The following is an 18,370-nucleotide window of genomic DNA, read 5'->3' on the forward strand; positions in this document are numbered from 1 at the left end:
TTGCATACTTAAGTATAGCGCTTACTTTTCTTTCTTATTTGTATTTTTTTTAAAAATATATAACATATATAATAATAATAATTTATACGGGAATTTATAAGGGAATTTAAAATGAATCACAAAGTAAAAAGCAATTAAAATATGTCACTCATGTAAAACCTCAGATTTATATGAAGTTCACTTAAAGATATTACATAGATACTACCCCTGTAATACATTATTACGTAAATTTAAAGAGGAGAGTTCTCCAACTTAGTTTTTTCCCCTGCAAAACAGAAACTAAATCAATTTCTCATCCAATCTATGAATATTCCTACTCTCAAGAATTCTGAATGAAAGTTTCTCTGTTGATTTATAAAAGTTTTAACAGACTGAAGCCAAGACTGGAAGACAATGTCTTATTTCTAAAGAAAAAAGTTAGTACAGGTTCACAATCTATTGACAATGCTCTCAAACTTGTCTGTCCTGTTTGCAAAAACAATGTCCATACCACTAAAGTGCTTCAGATGCATCCAAATATTCATTTGTTTTGCCTTGAGCTACAATATCTCTTTGGCTCTGTTCCTAAGATAAACAAAAAAAGCTATCGAGACCTCTCAAATAATCGGAAAAGTTGTATCTAATACAAATAAGGTGTGTTGCGTCTTGGTTTGAATTTCCCTTGTACAATTTAAAGTTATCGCTATCAGTTTATCTTTTGATGCATGTGGTTTCAAATATGATGTTAAAATGATTTTTTTTTCAGTGTTTTAAGATGAAATGTGTCCGTACAATGTACTGTTAAATTTGAAGAAAAAAAATGATGTGTGTATGTATACAATATAAACTGCTGTCACACACAAAGATGGTACAAACAAATACTCCGAAGGCACTTGAGACAGCCTTGTTGTTCAACTGATTTTATTTCTTTTTCTGTATATCAAAGAAAGCATAATGGAGACCAAACACAAAAAGGCAGATACAAGTGAGGAGGAAAAATAAGCTTAATCAAAAATCTAACAATTCATAACAACACTGCCATTATTATTGTTCAATATTCATAGGAATACCATACTATTTTTGAGCAGAGAGGTGGCATTTAAAACCATTATGGATCAATAATAATCAAAAAACAGTGATGGGTAGTAATGATAAATCGTATAAGTAGTAGTACAGTTATAACAATAGTGATAATCAAAGTGACAATGAAACAAAAGAGAATAAAAAGCAGATCTCCATAAAAACCTATCTAGTTTGGACAGTGCAACACCGTGTCTGTGTGTGTGCGTGTGTGTAATCCCAGTCTTGAAGTTTAAAGCACTCCAGTCCTTGCTTTACACACAAGATACAGTTTCCAACAGGAGTACAAGTTATTACTCACGAAAGGACATTGTTACCCTCCTTGTTTCAAAAACCACACCAAGTGACTCTTAATGTTGTGTTAATGGCTGTGTTCATTTGAAATGTCTGTAGCTTGTGCAAAAATTGTGGACTAGTGCAAGTGTCAAGCCGTGGGATGTCCTTTACAGTTTGCATTTACCTCTCCTGCTCTCTGTCGACCTCAAGATTGCTTTTTGGTTTTTGAATGACAGAAAGCAAAGGGAGGATTACTTTGGAATATCAGTTATTTTTTTATATATTTCTTTACAAAAGTTCATGTTTTTAGTTTTGCATTTTGTTAAAACTATCAATAGTAACATTAATATACAACTTAAATTGAAGGAAAACATCTTTAGTATGTTATGTGTCCTTCAACACAGCACCATCTTATTAGCTCTCAGTCAACACGTTTAATGTTTCCCAATTTGCTTTCAAGATTTGAGTATCCATTAGTCCCTTAAGGATACTAGTAATACCCAACTTTCTCCCTTGTCATGGTTTCCAGATATCAGATCTCATTTCACAGCACGTACATTACCAGAATTAGTAACTCTGTATCAAAACGAAACAAAACGAGGGGGGAAGTATGGGAAACAGCCCATTTCAAGCCCTGTTCTCTTAATATTTCTAGTGGCTTGGCTTTTGACCTAAATAAAAATCTTTTAGACCAGTTTTTAATTGCTTCTATTGGCATTTATATAAATATTAAGGTAAATTAAATGAGTACTTCCTGTCTTATGCTCAGTATTCATGGCAAAGAAAACCATACATTTGAAAAAAAAAAATCAGTCTGACCCTCGTTGCCAGATGAGGATGAAATTAATTCACTAACATTATATGAACATCACCTGGGCTTCAATTTATAAACCTGGTGGTGTTTCTTCTTAAGGCTGTCATATCTAACACACCCACAGTAGGTGAAAACATTTATTTTCCCCAACAGGTTTGAAGAGCTGCATTTCAAAATAAGATATACACCATCTGGAAGGAAACGGAAATCCACAGGATCAAAGAAATTAGTTATAAAAACAATGTAGTTGGTAATTATGTTAATATAGTCCTTGGCCAAGAGAATGCTGATAACTTTACAGGCAGGATTTTCTATGTTTTAGATAAAGAATATGACATTCATATATTTCCCCCATAGATGGATGTTAAAGTACTTTGGAACAAAGCTCTTCTTTACATACCCAGGTCTTCTTCTTGCACATTATGCTCACACCTAAAGCAGGTTTCAGTACTAGCAAAAATCCATTTATTTCACGTGATTTACATTAAGGCATCCAACATGCATCACTGTATCTTTCTATCTCCATAAAAAGACACTTGCATTAGAATGCTTAAAAACATTTCAAACTAGGTAAAACGTGTCAAAGTGCGGTATGCCAAGATTCGACCTCCCTCAGCCTCTCTTTTTGCCCTGTCTATTTGGATTGTCGTGAAATATATGAACATGTAAATGGGGACAATTCAACAGCCCTATTCGCTCTTAAAGTACCTCTTTTTTAATCCCAAAATGAGTGGACACAACACTCTTCGAATCACACTCCTGTAGCAAATAAAAAAAGGTGACGGTTAATATCAGTTCTTCCTCTCCCAATGGTTTAGTCCAGTCATAATATATCCAAGCAATCTTTGCCCTAAAAGTGAAAGTAGGCATGAGAAAAAATTCCACAGGAGAAAACTGGGAGTTATTTATGTGAGTATTTCATGTTATTATCCCAAAAAGTTTTTCCAGGCCTACTGTCAAATGGCCACTTCCAAAGAGGAAACACTTTTGCATCAGTCTTTAGGATAGCACAGTTCAAGCATGGCAAGTAGAGTGCCTTTACAAATTATAGGAAGGTCATTGAAGTAATATATAACCACAGGCTTAGGACCAAAAATGTTTGGATAAAGTGTGTGAGGATTGAGGGAGACTTGAGATGTGTTCATCACTTATCAGACAGCAACTGAGTGAGTGAAGCAGCATGGGAATAGTCTGCTGAGATTCCAGGTGAACTCTATAGATTAACGGATTTTGAGTCTGTGAGGGTTGAGCAAGGGGACAGCGGGTGTAGGGGAGCCAACTTCAAAAACTAAAGAATATTAGCTTTTGAGGATTAGTGCTCAAATTTGTTTATTAAAATCTGAGGAGCCCAAATGGGTCCGAGAATAGTCAGTGTGCAGACCAATCCTGATCTGAGTCTTTTAACTGTTGCTGGTGGCCGTCAGAGGAGGCGACTCGATAACCATCTCCCCTACTGAACTGGTTACCGGGGTGGAGTGAGGGACCTGTGAGGCGGGCACAACGGTACCAGGTCCGACACTGCCGGTTCCGTTCTTGTTGACGAGCGTCGTCGGCTGGCCAAAGTTAGTGGTTCTCAGGGTTGCCAGATGACGTGGGGAGAAGACGTGGGCCCTCGCTGCTGCCCGCGATTCAAAGGAGACGTTGCAGGCATCGCAGCGGCCTGTCAGGGTCTCCTTTGGCACTGGCTGGCCAGCCACGGGGGTAGCCGAAGGTTCGGTAATGGTCAGCTGAACGGGTTTGGGCAGGATGGGACGATTGGCTTTGAGAGCGTTGTACTGCAGGTAGCTTCCTGAGCTCATGTCCACCTTCCCACCTGACAGAGGAGACTGAGGATGGGAGAGTAGAGGGGATAGACAGGATCAGATAGAGAAGAAATTTAATGTCATATAAAGTTCAAATTTCGTTACAGGTTTGACTGAACCATCTGTTATACATATACCCAATTTAGCAATTCTGTATTTTTTCAGCAATATATATATATATATATATATATATATATATATATATATATATATATATATATATATATAGTTCAAATCAAGTTCACACTATTAATAAAAAAATGTTCTGACTCATATTTATATTATATATATATATATAATATATATTTTGTTTCACTGGTATGTATTACAGAAAAACTCAAGTGCGTAAATCAAAAAAGTAAATGACTTTTATTACTTTACGCTTGAAATTATTTAACTTTATAAAATTTTATAAAACCATAAGCGCGTCACAATCTGATTCCATTTGAAGTCAAAATCTGATGATAAATTAAAGCGCACCACTTGAATTAAAGTGGGCAAAGCAGTGATGTTGTGCCAACAAAATAAATGTTTCTCTCCTCTGTGACCTACCTTTTTGTGAGTTTTAATATTTCTTCATAGAGGTGCACAATTATGGCCAAAATGATTACAATGATTATTTTGATTATTATTATTGAGATCTGGATTTGTTATTGTTGCAGGGACAAAATTATTTTTATTGTACTTTAACATTTAAATAAACAGAGCACTGCTTTTAATGTACAAATCTTTGCATCAAAATAAAACTGGTCCTTATTTACTGTGCATCTGCTAGAAGCAAAATATAAATAAAACTGCACCAAAATGTTTTACCCAAAGTTTAATCAACAGAGCACTACTTTAATGTTCACATTGAGCTACACTCAAGACATAATTCACCTGAATTCACTGCACCTCCTAGGAATAGGTATCTGCAACATATATTTGTTGTTTGTTTGTTTACAGCAGTCATGGTACCATGACTTGCTGACAGCTTTGCCATTATGGATGTCTGAGACTCATGCATTCATCCTGCTGCAGATTAAGGAATTTTTTCAGGCGGTTAAACAAATACGTTGTGTTCCTTTGCAGCACCGACACCAGTTTCATGAACTCTTTGCATTTGATTTGTTCACTCTTGGATCCAAAATACTTTTAAACAACCGATGAGGACTGTTGATCACGAGTAATTTTAGTTTTGCCAGTCTGTGGTCACAACATTTAGGAAAGTTTTTCATAGGCTGCTGCTGCATAGTGCACGAGTAGCGCCATGATAACTCTTCAAAAGTGGAGGCTGCTGTTGGTTTAGGGAGTGTCTGATCTGAATTGCAGCTCAGCTGTAGAGCTCATATTTTAAATGTCAGTATCACAGTTGATGGTGTTTGTTTTATTATGGGAAGCCAAAATCGTGAGTGCAAGTAATATTCAACAAATCGAGCAGCCCCGGTCTCTTACTGTATAAACAAGACTGTGATTTTGTACCAAAGACTTAAAAAAATACTTAACAGCACATCTACCTGCCAGCTTACCATTTTCTCTTGCTGCAGCCTCCACCGCTTCTCCTTGGCTCTGGTGTTTTGGAACCAGATCTGCACCACTTTGAGCGGCAGGCTGAGCTCGGTGCCGATCGCCTCGCACTCCATGGCATTAGGGTGAGCGCAGGTCTCGTAACAGGACTGCAGAATGGACAGCTGTAGGCAGGACAAATGCGTGCGTGGTCTCCGGCTAGATGAATGGGGCAGAAAGCTGCTTTCTGTTGGGCTTGATTTAGCTACAACCGGAGTGGAGGGGCTGGCCACTTTGGCAGAGCTGGGGGTATTGGGGGTATTGGGGCTAACTGGTGCAATGCTGGGAGTGGGAGGAGGTGGGATGGTACGAGGAGACGTGTGTGTTGGAAGAGCCAGTTGTTCTCTTGATAGAGTGTTGATCTTAATGGGGACCTTGGGGGTCCAGTAGTTGAGCCCATTCTGTTTTTGTGGCACCACAGTTGTAACAGGAGGCCTGTTGTTGATGGGTGTTGCGGGCAGCTTGGGCACCATGCGGTTTGTGGTCCCTGGTCCAGGACCCATCTCGTTTTCATTGTCTTTCTCCTCATCAGTCTTTTCTTCCTCGCTCTCCTCTTCTAGTTTTAGTTTTTGGGCCGGTCGCGGGGCAATGGGGATTGGATCCTTGGGTGGTATTAAAAGGACAGGGGTGTTGACTTTGGGTGCAACTTTGACCATTGTGACGTTGCTGGTGGTTTCGAGCTTGGTCTTTGGCACTGCAGAAGCACTGCTGCTCACAGGACAGACTGTGGTGGTGGAAACAACCTCCTTGGGCTTGATAGGAACTGGGGCTATTTTTTTCACCACGATAGGTTTGCTCAGCTCCTTTACAGGCTCTCTCTCTGTCTTTATGAGGGTGCGGACAATTGGAGTAGTTGTGATGCAGCCTGTGTTATTTGGAGCAGGCTTGTTGGAGAAAATGGGTTTGGAAAGAGGCCAGGTAAATTTGATGAGAGGTTTGCCAACCGCTGCCAGGGTCCCATCACTGATGAATCGGACCTCGCCCTTACGTTCCCTTGCCCTCATGTTCTGGAACCAAATCTGAACAACCTTCTTTGGAAGGTGGACCCACTCTGAAATCTGTTCAAACTCGTGTTTCCCAGGATTTGGGTCTTTGAAATAGCAGCCATACAGAATGTCAAGTTGTTCAGCTTGAATTATGGTCCTTGACCGTCGCATATCCCGATACCTTTTTCCTTTGGACTTCCTCTGCTGCTGCTCCTGCTCCCTCTCCCTCTCCTTTACCTTCTCTCTCTCCTTTTCTCGCTCCCTTTCCAATAGTGTGGCGTTCATTTTCTCTGCTGCCCTCATGTAAATACTAGACTTAGTCATGTTGTTGCAGTTCACTAGATTCATACTGCTGTTGGAAGAGGGCATGGAAGTAACAGGTTCAGGCTTCACCTGGACGACCACCAGACCCTTGGATGTGGGCCTCAAGCCAAGTCCATCCAGCAACTGTCCCTTCTGTGCTGCAATTTTATCAGCCAGAGATGATGAGGAAGAAGCAGATTTTGAGTTGTTTTTCCCCATGCTGAGATCCAGAGCAGACTCACAGTCGCCACCATTGGACAGGTAGTGGGAAGTTTGGCTGTGGGAGGAGAGAGACTGTGACAGAAGAGAGCCGGAGAAGCGAGTGATCGTTGGTGGGTTAGGAAAGATGGGTACTTTGCTCCCATCAACCACTGAAGGAGTAAGAGAGAGGACATAGGGGCTGAGGAACTGAGTAGAAAAAGGAGTAAGGGACAGGGGAAGTGAGTGGAGAGCGCTAGTTGGAATCTCAATATGGGACTGTGAGCCAGGAGGATCCCCTTGGGCCTCCAACTCTAGATCCACATCTGGGTCCTGTCTCTCTCTCTTCACCTCCACCTCATCGCGCTCAAACTCCCCCTTTCGTTTTTTCCTCTTTGCTCTCTGACCTCCTCCGCCCTCCTCATCTTCATACTCATCTTCTGCATCTGAGAGAAACACAGTTGTAGAGCGCAAGACCTTTCCTCCAACTGGCCCTTTATCACCATGGACTTCCCACTGTGCTTCATCTTTAGCAGGGCTCTCAGGACCTTCCCTCAAAGACCCGTTCTGACTTTCCTCGTCAGACACAATGACAGAGGTGTATACCTCATTTTCTGAGTCTGAAGTGAGACAGGAATCTCCCTGGCCCTTCCTTCTAAAATCTCTCTGTCTGCGTTTCCCTCTTGTACTCGACAAATCCATCGCCTGACTACCTGACGCTTCAACATCATCCTCACCTTCTGCTATAACCAGTGAGCTTTCCTCGTCATCAAAGTCGATGTCAGAATTTTGGCTGTGCCTTGTAAATGCCAAGCGCTGCAAGTTTTCTAACTCTGTCGCCCTCTGCCTCTGTTTTGCATGTCGGGCTTGGGTCAACCACCTACGTACCTCTCCCTCAGAAAGCCCAACCTCTCTGCCCAGTGCCTCACAGTCCTCATGGGGAGGACTTGCTGCGTCAGCCTCACTACGTGACTCAAAGAAGGCCCAGAGAACCTCTGACTGGAACTCCGTCAGCACTGGAAGGTCTGGATGAATGGATCCCATTGAATTACAATGGGGTCGAGTTTGGTTGTTAGTTAAGGCATTTGTACTTGGGCTGGATTTCGGGGTGCCAAGAGAGCCACAAGGGCTAGTGCCCGATTGTGATTTTTGAGGAGTAGAATCAGGGCTAAGTGTTAGGTTTAAATTTAAAGGACTGAGGCTTGAGTTGCTGGGCACAGATGCAGAAGGCGAGAGATTCTTATTGCGGAGGCTCTTCTCTGTGCCCGCCGGGGAGAGATTGAGGCTAGCTGCTTTATCACCTTCCAGGTCCAACTGATTAGTCGAGCTGTCTCCATCTGTTGTGCTATCTCTATGTGCCTTCGCATTGTCTTCATTATTCTCGACCTTCACTTTGCCTTCTATATTCGGACACTGTGCAGATTCTTTACTGTCCTCAAGTTTTTGTGTTTTTATGTTCTCTGCAGTCAACTTATTCCTGTCCTTGCTCTGATCTGCCCTCTCTTCAACAGCCTCCTCGCTGTCCTGCCTTTCTTGTTCTTTCTCACATGTCATAGTCTGTTTTTGCTCTTCCAGGCAGGGCTGTATGTTTGCTGGAACTCCTGCAGAGGGCCACTGGTTCTGTAAGCTGTTAAGTCTTTGGGTTAGGAGGGCTTGCTGGGCTGTGCTGAGACCTACGAATGGCACACACTGGGTTAGAAGCTGGCCCTGCTGGTTCTCTTGGTGCTGCTGGGTTTGGGCTTGGAGCCCATTCAAGATCAAGGGCATGACCATTTGAGGCTGAGGCACGAGCTGAGGCACGGTGGCACCGGGTGCAGCACCAGCCGTGAACAGGGAGGGGAGGAGGGAGTGTGAGAGGGTGTTGGGACTGGATGTGAGGAGGGTGAGGAAGGCTGAGACCGCCTGAGCTGAGGCCACAGGGGAGGTGAGGAGGGAGGGAGCCACTTGTGAAGTTTGAATCTGCTCTCCGTCTTTTGTCGTAGTCACCATCAAGGTCCCAGGAGCAGCACTGTTGGTGGTGGTAACCAGCTGACTGGTTCCACTTCCAGATGTGGTCACTACAGTGTTTAGAGCACTGGTGGTGGTACCTCCCAAACTAGCGGTGGCAACTGCGCTGTTTGCAGCATGCGCGACAATTCCAGCATTTCTGCTGCGGGTCTGGTGCAAGACAGATTTCATATGGCTCTCAAGGGTGATGGCATGATTGTAAGAGACTCGACATACAGCACACTGGTAGGGTTTGTTTGATATATATGGCCGAGACAGGACAGGAACTGAGGGAGATGGGGGGTCAACATCCCCACCTTGTTTTGCAGAGCCTGTTGTCATCCTCTGAATGTGGGAGGCAGAGTTGTAATGAACTTTCAAAGCAGTTCTGCCGGGAAAAGTTTCCAGGCAGGCATTGCATTTGAATGACTGGGTGTTATTTTCAGCTGGCACACCGTTTTTACCAACTGACTTTTCACTAGCGTCTGGGATTTCTGTGTTTTCAGTTGCATTTTGCTGTTTGGCTCCTGTGAGTTGATTTCCCTCCTCATCTGGCTCGGGCTCAGCTTCACCTCCCTCCTGTTCCATTATTCTCTCTTCCTCCATCTCTTTGTCTCCAAGTGTCTGTGTAGGGTCTGAACTCTCACTAGATTGGCAGGGATCTGAACTGACGTCTTCAGAGTGCTCCAGTTGTGAAGATTCAGCACCTGATAAAATGAAGCACAGGTTTAACTTTTATGTTCGAGTAAATTGAGCTCTGATAACAGAGGTGCACATTTGCAAACTGAATGTTTACACCATTTTAGTGCCAAAAAGAGATCCACAGTATAATAATTCATTAATAGAGTAAATCAGATTTGGCTAGATTAAAAAAAAGTCAGTAATTACACAGCTAATCAATATCATTATAAGAACTTTAAAAGAGGTTGCATGCGTGTTTTTACAGCCCTCAATTTTGATTTCCTTCACACTCACCTGTAGACTTTAGAGCACTTTTGTCCTCTTCTCTTCCCCTGGCACTCTGTTTTAAAACAGCCTGTTGAATGAAAATAAAAGTAGAGTGTAAACAAAATTCACACTGCAGACTTAACTCTGCACCAACTCCTTTCTGATGAGCTGAATGCCATATAACTTTCGAGCAGCACAACATTTGGGCGTGTCTCATTGATGTGTGGTTATATTACACAGCAAACTTGGCTAGCCTTTAATTTACAAAATACCCTAAAGGCATAAATTAAGCTGTCTTTGATCAGTTCATCCACCAATAAAGTCAATAAACACTTAACACACTAAATTGTAACAGTCCCGTTACAGTGTATTTGTGAAGGTGATAAGTTTTTTTCTACTCAGCAAATACTTCCACACTGACATATTTGGTAACTGGTTAACCCAAACAATAAAATATTCAATCTGTCAAATTAACAAACTGCCAAATTCCAAAAGTGAATCTGCACAAACAAGTCATGAACAGAAAACAAAACCCTCAACAGTCACATTTCAAGCTACTAATAACTAATTTAGTAAGAGATAATGCAGAAATAAGAGTATATTTTTTTCCCCTGATTGTTTGAAAACAATCTCATCATAATGGACATCAATATGTTAAGTATTTTGTTAAGATGTGTATTAGACAGTTTATGTTCAGATAGATATCATTGTATATTAAAATGAAAGCTCAAAGAAACACTACAATATGAATTTCTATGAGCACTCCTATGTTTACCTAGTACTACCTAGTAATTACACATGGGAACGTTTATTTTTTTTTAAGGTGCATGGATGACCAAACCAGGGAATTAATAAAGTTATCCATTAATTGGGATGTTTTCTCAAACAGTTTGATATATATGACAGAGGTGGGACAAAATTATAGAAGCAAAGTATAATATAATAGCCCAGTTGTGATTCCTGAATTGGTGCGGCTCGTGTAAATCTTGGTGAAAGGTGTGATCACTTTGCTTATGCAGTTTTCCCTTCCATGACACATTATTTGCATTTACTGCAAATAATGTGTCCAAAGCCTGTATACCAGACAGCAACAAGTGGTCTCATAAAACATTATGCACATAACTGATCTACTACCCAAAAGTAATCAAGTTCTACCCTTAAGGGAGTATAATACCCTGGACATAGTGTCCAGCAGGACTTACAATGTCCAGCAGTTTGTCGACACAAGATGGAAGTACGCTGTGTTGCTCAGTGAGATGTAGAGACAAGTGGGGTCTGTCAGGTTGCCCTTTTTGGCACAGGGGGCATAGCCACTCTGGCACCTCATTGCTTTCACTGCTCACTGTCTCACCACACTCCTCCTAAAAAAAAAAAATAAAATAAGATTTTAGTGAATCCTACTTTTTCTGGAGCTGTTTTGTTGATCACAAATGCAGAACAGAAAAGAGAACAAAAGGAATTTATGAAGTAATTTAACTGAGCTCAAGAGGGGAGTTGCACCTACCCAGATAAAAGTATACTGTTGGTTACACACCTTAGCTTGGTGATTGGCACTTAATCATGCATTGCCATGTTAAACTATTTGAAGCCATTATCCGAGGCCAGTTACCATACCTTTCAACAGGCACCTTTTAACAGTAAAACTAATTATGTCAGTATCTTAATCCTACAGCTCTTTGAAGTTTCATTCAACATTAATCATGTTTTGTAAGCTCCCAACATTTTGTCAACAAAGATTAAAAAGTTATACAATAATGCAATTATTCAAATTACACCTTTAAATGAGTATCTATGTAATGCTTTAAGTAGGTTACACATTACACTGTTGCAAACTCTAGATTAAGGTTGTAACGGTATGAGATTTTCATGGTATGATAACCACCTAATAAATATTGCAGTTTCACGTTATTACATAATATTATTGTTATTAGCCAGAATGACCCTAACAGAAATGAAAACATTAGGGTTAGTTTTGGTTGAACAAACATTTTTTTTCCTATAAGAAACTTGAAACCATTTTCTTAATGGAAGTATGTGCAAAAAGTCTCCCATTTTAAAATAACTCAAATAAAGGTGCGATTCTCCACCCAGTTGCATTTTCCCCCCATTATAATAGATAAGCAAATGTACATGGTATGACAACATAAGCTTTCATATCACAGTATACCTTAAAACCTACTCTAGACAAAAGGTCCATTGTTTTGAACCCCTTTGCAATCAATCCAACTTTCAACAAACTGATTTGACATCACATGCGCATATGGCACATGTATTGATAGAGGAGTAATAATTGAATCCAAATCATAACATGCACTGCATAAAAAAATTACAATATAGTCTCTCAAACCACTTATTTTCTCTCAGTTTTGACCAACACAAGGAACGTGGCCAAGATATTAAACATGATCTGAAATCATACTGCATGAGCTCGACGTGCATGATCAAATAACTATTACTCCCACGCAGTTTTAAGGACGTCGAAATAGACCACTAAGTCTGAATTTCAACCACACAGCTTTGATGTATTTTTCTACAAGGATTCATGATCCAAAAATGCAACCAAGACAGCAATCCATGGCCATGAGGAGAAATACCAACACAGCTCCAATCCTCACTTCCTCGTCATGCCAATTAGCAAGCTAGCAGGGTTATATGACCAGATAATGTTTCGTCAAGTCCATATCTGCAGAGTATATCATGTTTAAAACCTCGTCGACACGAGCTTCATAATTAAAAGCAAAGATATAACCGGATTGACGTCTCTCCGCTCAGAGTTGGCTAATTAATGAGCAGTCTAATTAGCTATGCCGACCAGAGACGAATCAATTAGCTAGCAAGCTAGGTTGAGAAGCCCCCCCTGTAACGTCGCATTACAGTCGTGTTTCTGGAAATGCTGGTTAGCTAGTTAGTTTACTGAAAATAACCCCGCAGTGATAGCAAGACACTTCTCCGAAACTGCAAAACACAGGGCAGGCGTGTGCATTATCTCGCTGCTGGCTCTCCGGACGTTCATTAAATCCATAAACAAAAAAGGGGTAGAGCTAATAACAGTCGTGTCACTTTGCTAGCTAGCCTGTTAGCAGGCAGAGATAATTAACCGCTCCTCAAACTGTCTCCAACTGGCTAGTCTCCACTCCCTACAAACTCTGCCTGCTCCAGGTGGGAACTGCAGCTTCAATACACCGACCGAGTTCACCCAGGATAGAAAATACTCTCGTTAGGTTTCAGCTCAAAAACCTCGGCCTCGAGTTGTGTCCTTACCCCTCTGATTGTGGGCTGCCAATCGGGCATCTAGTGTTGCACCGCCCGCCGCCTGCTGCTCAACAGCGCAAATTGAGGCCTAGCCGGACTAAAGCCATTTAATTAATGAACGTGGGCTCCGTTTACAGATGTGTTAGAAAACACTCGCACCCCCTCCTCCCTCGCCGCCCAGCAGACCTTCTTTTGACGCGTCCTAGCGCTCAAATCCATACCTTAAACACTCACGGTGCAACACATGGCCATTTAAACTATCATTTTAACAGCTTCCAGCCGTAATTGGCGTAAGAATTAAACGCTAAAAAGCGACTTAAGAGCGGAGTACGTGCGCCGCGGTCGCCTCGACGATGGGGGTGGTGTAAGGGAGAGCAGGCGAAAGAGAGACGAAAAAGTTTGGGATTTAATGTTGGATTTCTATAAGGGATCGGATTAGTATGGGGCACAATCCGTCGTTTGCTCGATCCCGTATCAGTCGCAGGCCGCTCAAATCGGCACAATTAACCGATCGCGAATGACGTTTAATTAAGTTCAGAGCAATTAGCTAATGCGTTTTTACCTGCATGGTCGCCGCTCCAGCACGCACACACACACACGCTTCCTCCGTGGCTCCTCAGAAGTGAAAAGTTTTCTTGCATGCCCTCCCTCCCTCTCTCTCTCTTCTCTCTCTCTCTCTCTCCTGTTCTCCCCCTCCCTTCATTCGCCCTATCCCTCTCTCCTTCCCCTCTTCCCTCTAGTAAACAGACCACAGCTCCCCCCAAGGCTGATTGCTGACATTCAGAAGGGACAGACACGGCTATCAAATCCCTTATGTAACCCCGCAGATATTAGAGATTATTAATGTTGGAATTGAGCTATAAAGATAAGACAATTAAAAAAAATGCATGATGGATCATTTAAAAAAAAGAAAAGTCGATGCATGGATTACACGGAATCCCCTTTACTCGTTTTCACATTAAAGGTGAATAAAAAATGAGTCCCCATTCTGCCAACTTGCATTGCCACAAAGAGTGTGACGAGTTAATTAAGGCTGAATAATACAGATATGAGCGCGAGGGCTCCGCCCGCGCGAATTATGACATGTTTTCAATCAAATGATAGGTGTGGCGCACATCAACAGTCGAGTATGTGGAATAAATATTTATGAAGCAGAGGGGATTAAAACTGCACCATCTGTATGCCCCTGCGTTACTGGGACAGGAAGTGATGTTCCTGAATACCCTGATAGGTGTCTCTAATTGCGCCTGTGCAAAATAAACTTCGCTGACGTGTTGGGGCAGCTCGGATTGATGTATCGCTCACTTTTCAATGCCGAATTGTTTTGACAAAAGGATTTGACTTGCGAAGGTGCGTGGTAGTGCAGTTTGCTACGTTGATTGTGATTTTTATAACTCTGTTGTTCAATTTGGTGATTTTGTGTTGGAGTTCGTGTGTGAGTCTGCAGCAGCAGCAGCTCGAGTTGAATAAATTGAGCCTGGTTATTATGACACCGGTGCGGCTGCAGGAGCTACGACTGTACTGCTATATTACTGCGATATTGAAAATAAATGTCATACTAGACATAATGTGACATTTACAAAGTGCAATGACACCCAAAACTTGAGAACCCGTGAAAATAATGGTTGCATTTAGTGGTGGCAGAAGTTAGTAGATCTACCACAATGTAAGAATACTTTGTTACTCGTAAAAGGTATGTGTTTAAAATATTGTATAATACAGAACCACAGAATTTATATTATTATTTTAATATAAATGCATTATGTATTACTGGTGCATGATAGTGTAAAGATGGATTTTAATTAAGGGTCGACTGATTTTTCAGGGACAATACCAACCATTAGCAGTCAAGAAGATTGATAACCGATATTTGGGACCGATATGCATTGATGAAAAAAGAAAATATTTCTGTATATAATTAGAAATTGGAATATAACAAACTGCAACACAAAGCTTTGTTTAAACACCTTGAGCAAATGTTTAATCAAAATTGGAACATTCAACATCATATACAGCAAGTTCCCAGCAACTTTTTTTTTTATTATAAAGTCAAGTGAGAATTTAAATTAAAAAATGAATAATTGTAGCTCCCTGGTTATACAAAGTACAAGTTCCTCCCATGCTTTGCACTTTTTAATTAATTAATTTTATTGGTGGTCATTAAAATTATATACAGATAATCTGCAAAATGCCAAATATCAGCCCCAATGATCTGCCCCAATAATCTGTTGACCCCTACTTTAATGTAGCTGGTTGAAGTGAAGGTATTTTTACATTTCTAAAAGTTTTGGTATTTTAGTCTACACTAATGCATAATATTGTAAATGTTTTGTTTTTTTAAATTTTGTATGTAATATCCTAATCTGCAGATAAACTAGTAGCTAAAAGTGTTCAGTAACTAAATCCAGTATACTATAAAGTAAAATATTTCCATTTGAGATGTAGTCTATAATATACTATACAGTACCTCCTGCACTAGTTAAGTAAATGTGCTTAGATGACAAAAGAAGTTTCAGCTGGTTGCAATCTGCAATCCTTACCAACAGATACCACTTAACCCCCCTAAATCTTGCACACTGTTCTTTTAATGAAAAAAAACCTACACATTCTTGTATAATACTATATTTACATATTAGGTTGCTTGCTAAAAAGATTAATAACAGTCTTTAAACTTGTTGTCTTTAGCTGGATTTCATTCAGTATTGTTGGTGTTGATCTTACTTTGTCATTTCAGATGAGTGTGGAAGTGGAAAGAAAATTTGTGTGCAATGCTGACACTGTGAAAACACTGGAGGAGATAGGCGGTATGTGTTTAATTTGTGTACCACACATTTACGCATGGGTAACTTTAAAACTGAGGCATTTAACTGATGCTGTGATCCAAGTCAACTTCTAAATGGTGACTGAAGGACTTCATTTGATGGCACTAATTGCTGTGATTTGCACTGTAACTGTAGTGACACTGGCCATCTGTCTCTTGTTAATAATGAAGTTTAATTTTCTGTATCAGCCTCGTTAGTATTTTTATGATTATTTATCAATTTATCTCTCTTCCTCCCACTTCTATTATTCAGCAGTGTGTGTTGGTCAGCGCCAGTTTTGTGACCAATACTATGACACCCCAAAGTTTGACCTGACGTTGAGGGACATGTGGCTGCGTAAACGTAAAGGATGCTGGGAGCTGAAGTGCCCCACAGGAGTCAGCAGGACAGAAGAGACATCTGGAGAACTATCTAAAGCGGCTGCGTTGTGTTCCCGCTACAAGGAGATAACAAATATGCCAGAGATTCAACTCAGGGTGAAAGAGGTCATAAAAGACATTTGTGAGACAGAGACGGTCCCCTCACAGGAGGATGAGTCTTGGCTGAGCAAAATGAATCTGGTGTGCTTTGCAGAGTTCACAACAGAACGGCGGTCATTCACTTTAGAGGAGGAGGGGGTGCAGATAGATCTCGACCAAGCTGACTTTGGCTACCATGTGGGAGAGATCGAGGTCCTAGTTCCAGAGGGAGGAGATGTGCAGTCAGCCTTTGGGAAGATCGAAAGAATGGCTGCAAAGCTGGGTGAGCTCAAAGCTGTCAAACTGCCCAACCCTTTATGTAAATACACCACATTCAGCATCATTAGTCACACTCATCAGTGTCGATATCACTGCAACCTTCTGTGACCTGCTTTTGTTAAAATATTATGTTTTTCTTCTTTTCCCCAGGTCTGACGGGAGATCAGCGGATTGAGGGAAAAATGGATGTTTACCTTAAAAGACATCACCCAGAGCACTATGCAAAATTACTGAGTGAACATATTTTATAAAACATACGATACATGATCTCTAACAGTTACAGTTAAATTGTTTTTAAAATGTACATATAGTCGTATAAGGGAAACTCATGGGTGGATTATGAGTCAGTGGGTCCCTGGGCACAGATATGGAGAGGGCCCCAACGCCTCCCCGACAGGAGCAAGACACACAGACTTTATGTTTGTACTGCATCTCTTTGTGGTTGTTTTGCGTCTTTTTTAGGTTGTTTTTTTTCCTCTCCTTGTGGTTGTTTTGTTTTGTGTTTGTGGTAATTTTGTGTCTTCTTGTGATTGTTTTGGGTCTCTTTGTGCTTTGCCTGGTTTTGTAGTTATTTTGTGTTTGTTTTTGGGTTTTTTTTTTGGAAACTCTTTGTGGTCTTTTTGTCATCATTTTGAGTCTCTTTATGGTCAGTGGTAATCTGCATGACATTTTGCAGGTGTAGGCCAGGGGGACCCCTGACACTTTGGGCCCCTGCTGTGCCCAGTAGGCCTGTTCAGTAATCCATCCATGGTGAAACTAAGGTATTATTTATAAGGAATCTTAATTTTCTTTAAATTTAAATAATAAATAAATTAATAAAAGACTTACTGTAGTCACTCACTGTAAGACCTGAATCACTCAGCACATTTCCTGGATCTGAAAATAGTGTAAGGCTCTTGAATTACTGTCAATTCACCATTTATGATGAACGTTTCAATTATTGTAAAATTGGTCTTAAATTTCCTTCCATGTGTCACTAAAAAAACCTTTAAAAGTCTTAAATCTATATTACCCTATGCTGTAAAGTGGTATAAATTGGCTTATATGTCAGCTTTGCTTTATAAAATCATAAATGAACTCAGCAAATTAGAATTTAAGTCAGATCTGTAATGGCATAAAGGTCAGTAAGGTGTTGAATGCTAAAATGTAGACGTTCAAAATAACGCAATCTTTCACTTCAATAAAATGTCTTGCAATAATAAAATTAAGTAACTTTTGCATTGGCGGTAACTAAAGTGTCACCTTATTTTGATGGCACTATATCATTATTGTAGTTAATCAAAATGTTTGACTAAAGAATGTGGTCATGGATATTTTGTATGTAGGATGTGTAATAATGAAACCATTCAGTTGACTTCGACAGTCTGCATGATTATGGTTGTGGCATGCTCGTACAAGTGATGTATCCTGTTATCACAACAAAGCATCTGGTTAAAATGAGAAAATAATCTGATTACATTAACTAACTTTGTAAAACAATAACAACAGATGTTTTCTCATTATAATGAGCTAAAAGCAATGTTGCCACTAGTATGCAGAAGTAGATGAGCAAAAGCACTAAATGAACTGATTTCATTTTTGCAGCATGCTCTCGTTAAGCAAGATAGATTAAATTGTAATTAGTATGCAGACACTGCAGGAT

General features: G+C 40.6%; 2 protein-coding genes across 4 annotated transcripts; one reads left to right on the top strand and one right to left on the bottom strand.

Annotated features, from left to right (window-relative positions):
• Positions 1–883: 883 nt before the first annotated feature.
• On the bottom strand, positions 884–13,885 carry zfhx2 (zinc finger homeobox 2). 2 transcript variants are annotated; one of them, XM_042510055.2, is made up of 5 exons: positions 13,732–13,885; positions 11,120–11,278; positions 9,945–10,005; positions 5,460–9,676; positions 884–3,975 (listed from the first exon to the last, which is right to left on the bottom strand). In XM_042510055.2, the coding sequence occupies exons 1-5, from the start codon at positions 13,735–13,737 to the stop codon at positions 3,550–3,552; spliced, it is 4,869 nt and encodes a 1,622-aa protein (XP_042365989.2). In that variant the 5' UTR covers positions 13,738–13,885; the 3' UTR covers positions 884–3,549. The 2 variants fall into 2 exon arrangements, with proteins under 2 accessions (XP_042365989.2, XP_042365988.2); XM_042510054.2 differs by lacking the exon at positions 13,732–13,885 and adding an exon at positions 13,179–13,558.
• Positions 13,886–14,381: 496 nt separating this feature from the next.
• On the top strand, positions 14,382–17,564 carry thtpa (thiamine triphosphatase). Of its 2 annotated transcripts, none has more exons than XM_042510056.2 (4): positions 14,382–14,519; positions 15,904–15,973; positions 16,244–16,732; positions 16,879–17,564. In XM_042510056.2, the coding sequence occupies exons 2-4, from the start codon at positions 15,904–15,906 to the stop codon at positions 16,977–16,979; spliced, it is 660 nt and encodes a 219-aa protein (XP_042365990.2). In that variant the 5' UTR covers positions 14,382–14,519; the 3' UTR covers positions 16,980–17,564. The 2 variants fall into 2 exon arrangements, with proteins under 2 accessions (XP_042365990.2, XP_042365991.2); XM_042510057.2 differs by having other exon boundaries at positions 16,247–16,732.
• The last annotated feature ends 806 nt before the right edge of the window (positions 17,565–18,370 follow it).

This window comes from Plectropomus leopardus, chromosome 21 (genome assembly GCF_026936395.1).
Source record: "Plectropomus leopardus strain MGB_pleo_1.0 chromosome 21, ASM2693639v1, whole genome shotgun sequence".
NCBI classification, from domain to species: Eukaryota; Metazoa; Chordata; class Actinopteri; order Perciformes; family Serranidae; genus Plectropomus; species Plectropomus leopardus.

Coding starts and splice junctions, on each gene's coding strand:
- thtpa (XM_042510056.2), top strand. CDS start 15,904: ATGAGTGTGGAAGTGGAAAGAAAATTTGTGTGCAATGCTGACACTGTG. Junction 15,974..16,243: donor AACACTGGAGGAGATAGGCG/GTATGTGTTTAA, acceptor TCTATTATTCAG/CAGTGTGTGTTGGTCAGCGC. Junction 16,733..16,878: donor AAGAATGGCTGCAAAGCTGG/GTGAGCTCAAAG, acceptor TCTTTTCCCCAG/GTCTGACGGGAGATCAGCGG.
- zfhx2 (XM_042510054.2), bottom strand. CDS start 13,208: ATGCCCGATTGGCAGCCCACAATCAGAGGG. Junction 11,279..13,178: donor GGCAGCCCACAATCAGAGGG/GTAAGGACACAA, acceptor TTTTTTTTTTAG/GAGGAGTGTGGTGAGACAGT. Junction 3,976..5,459: donor GGCTGCAGCAAGAGAAAATG/GTAAGCTGGCAG, acceptor TCCCATCCTCAG/TCTCCTCTGTCAGGTGGGAA.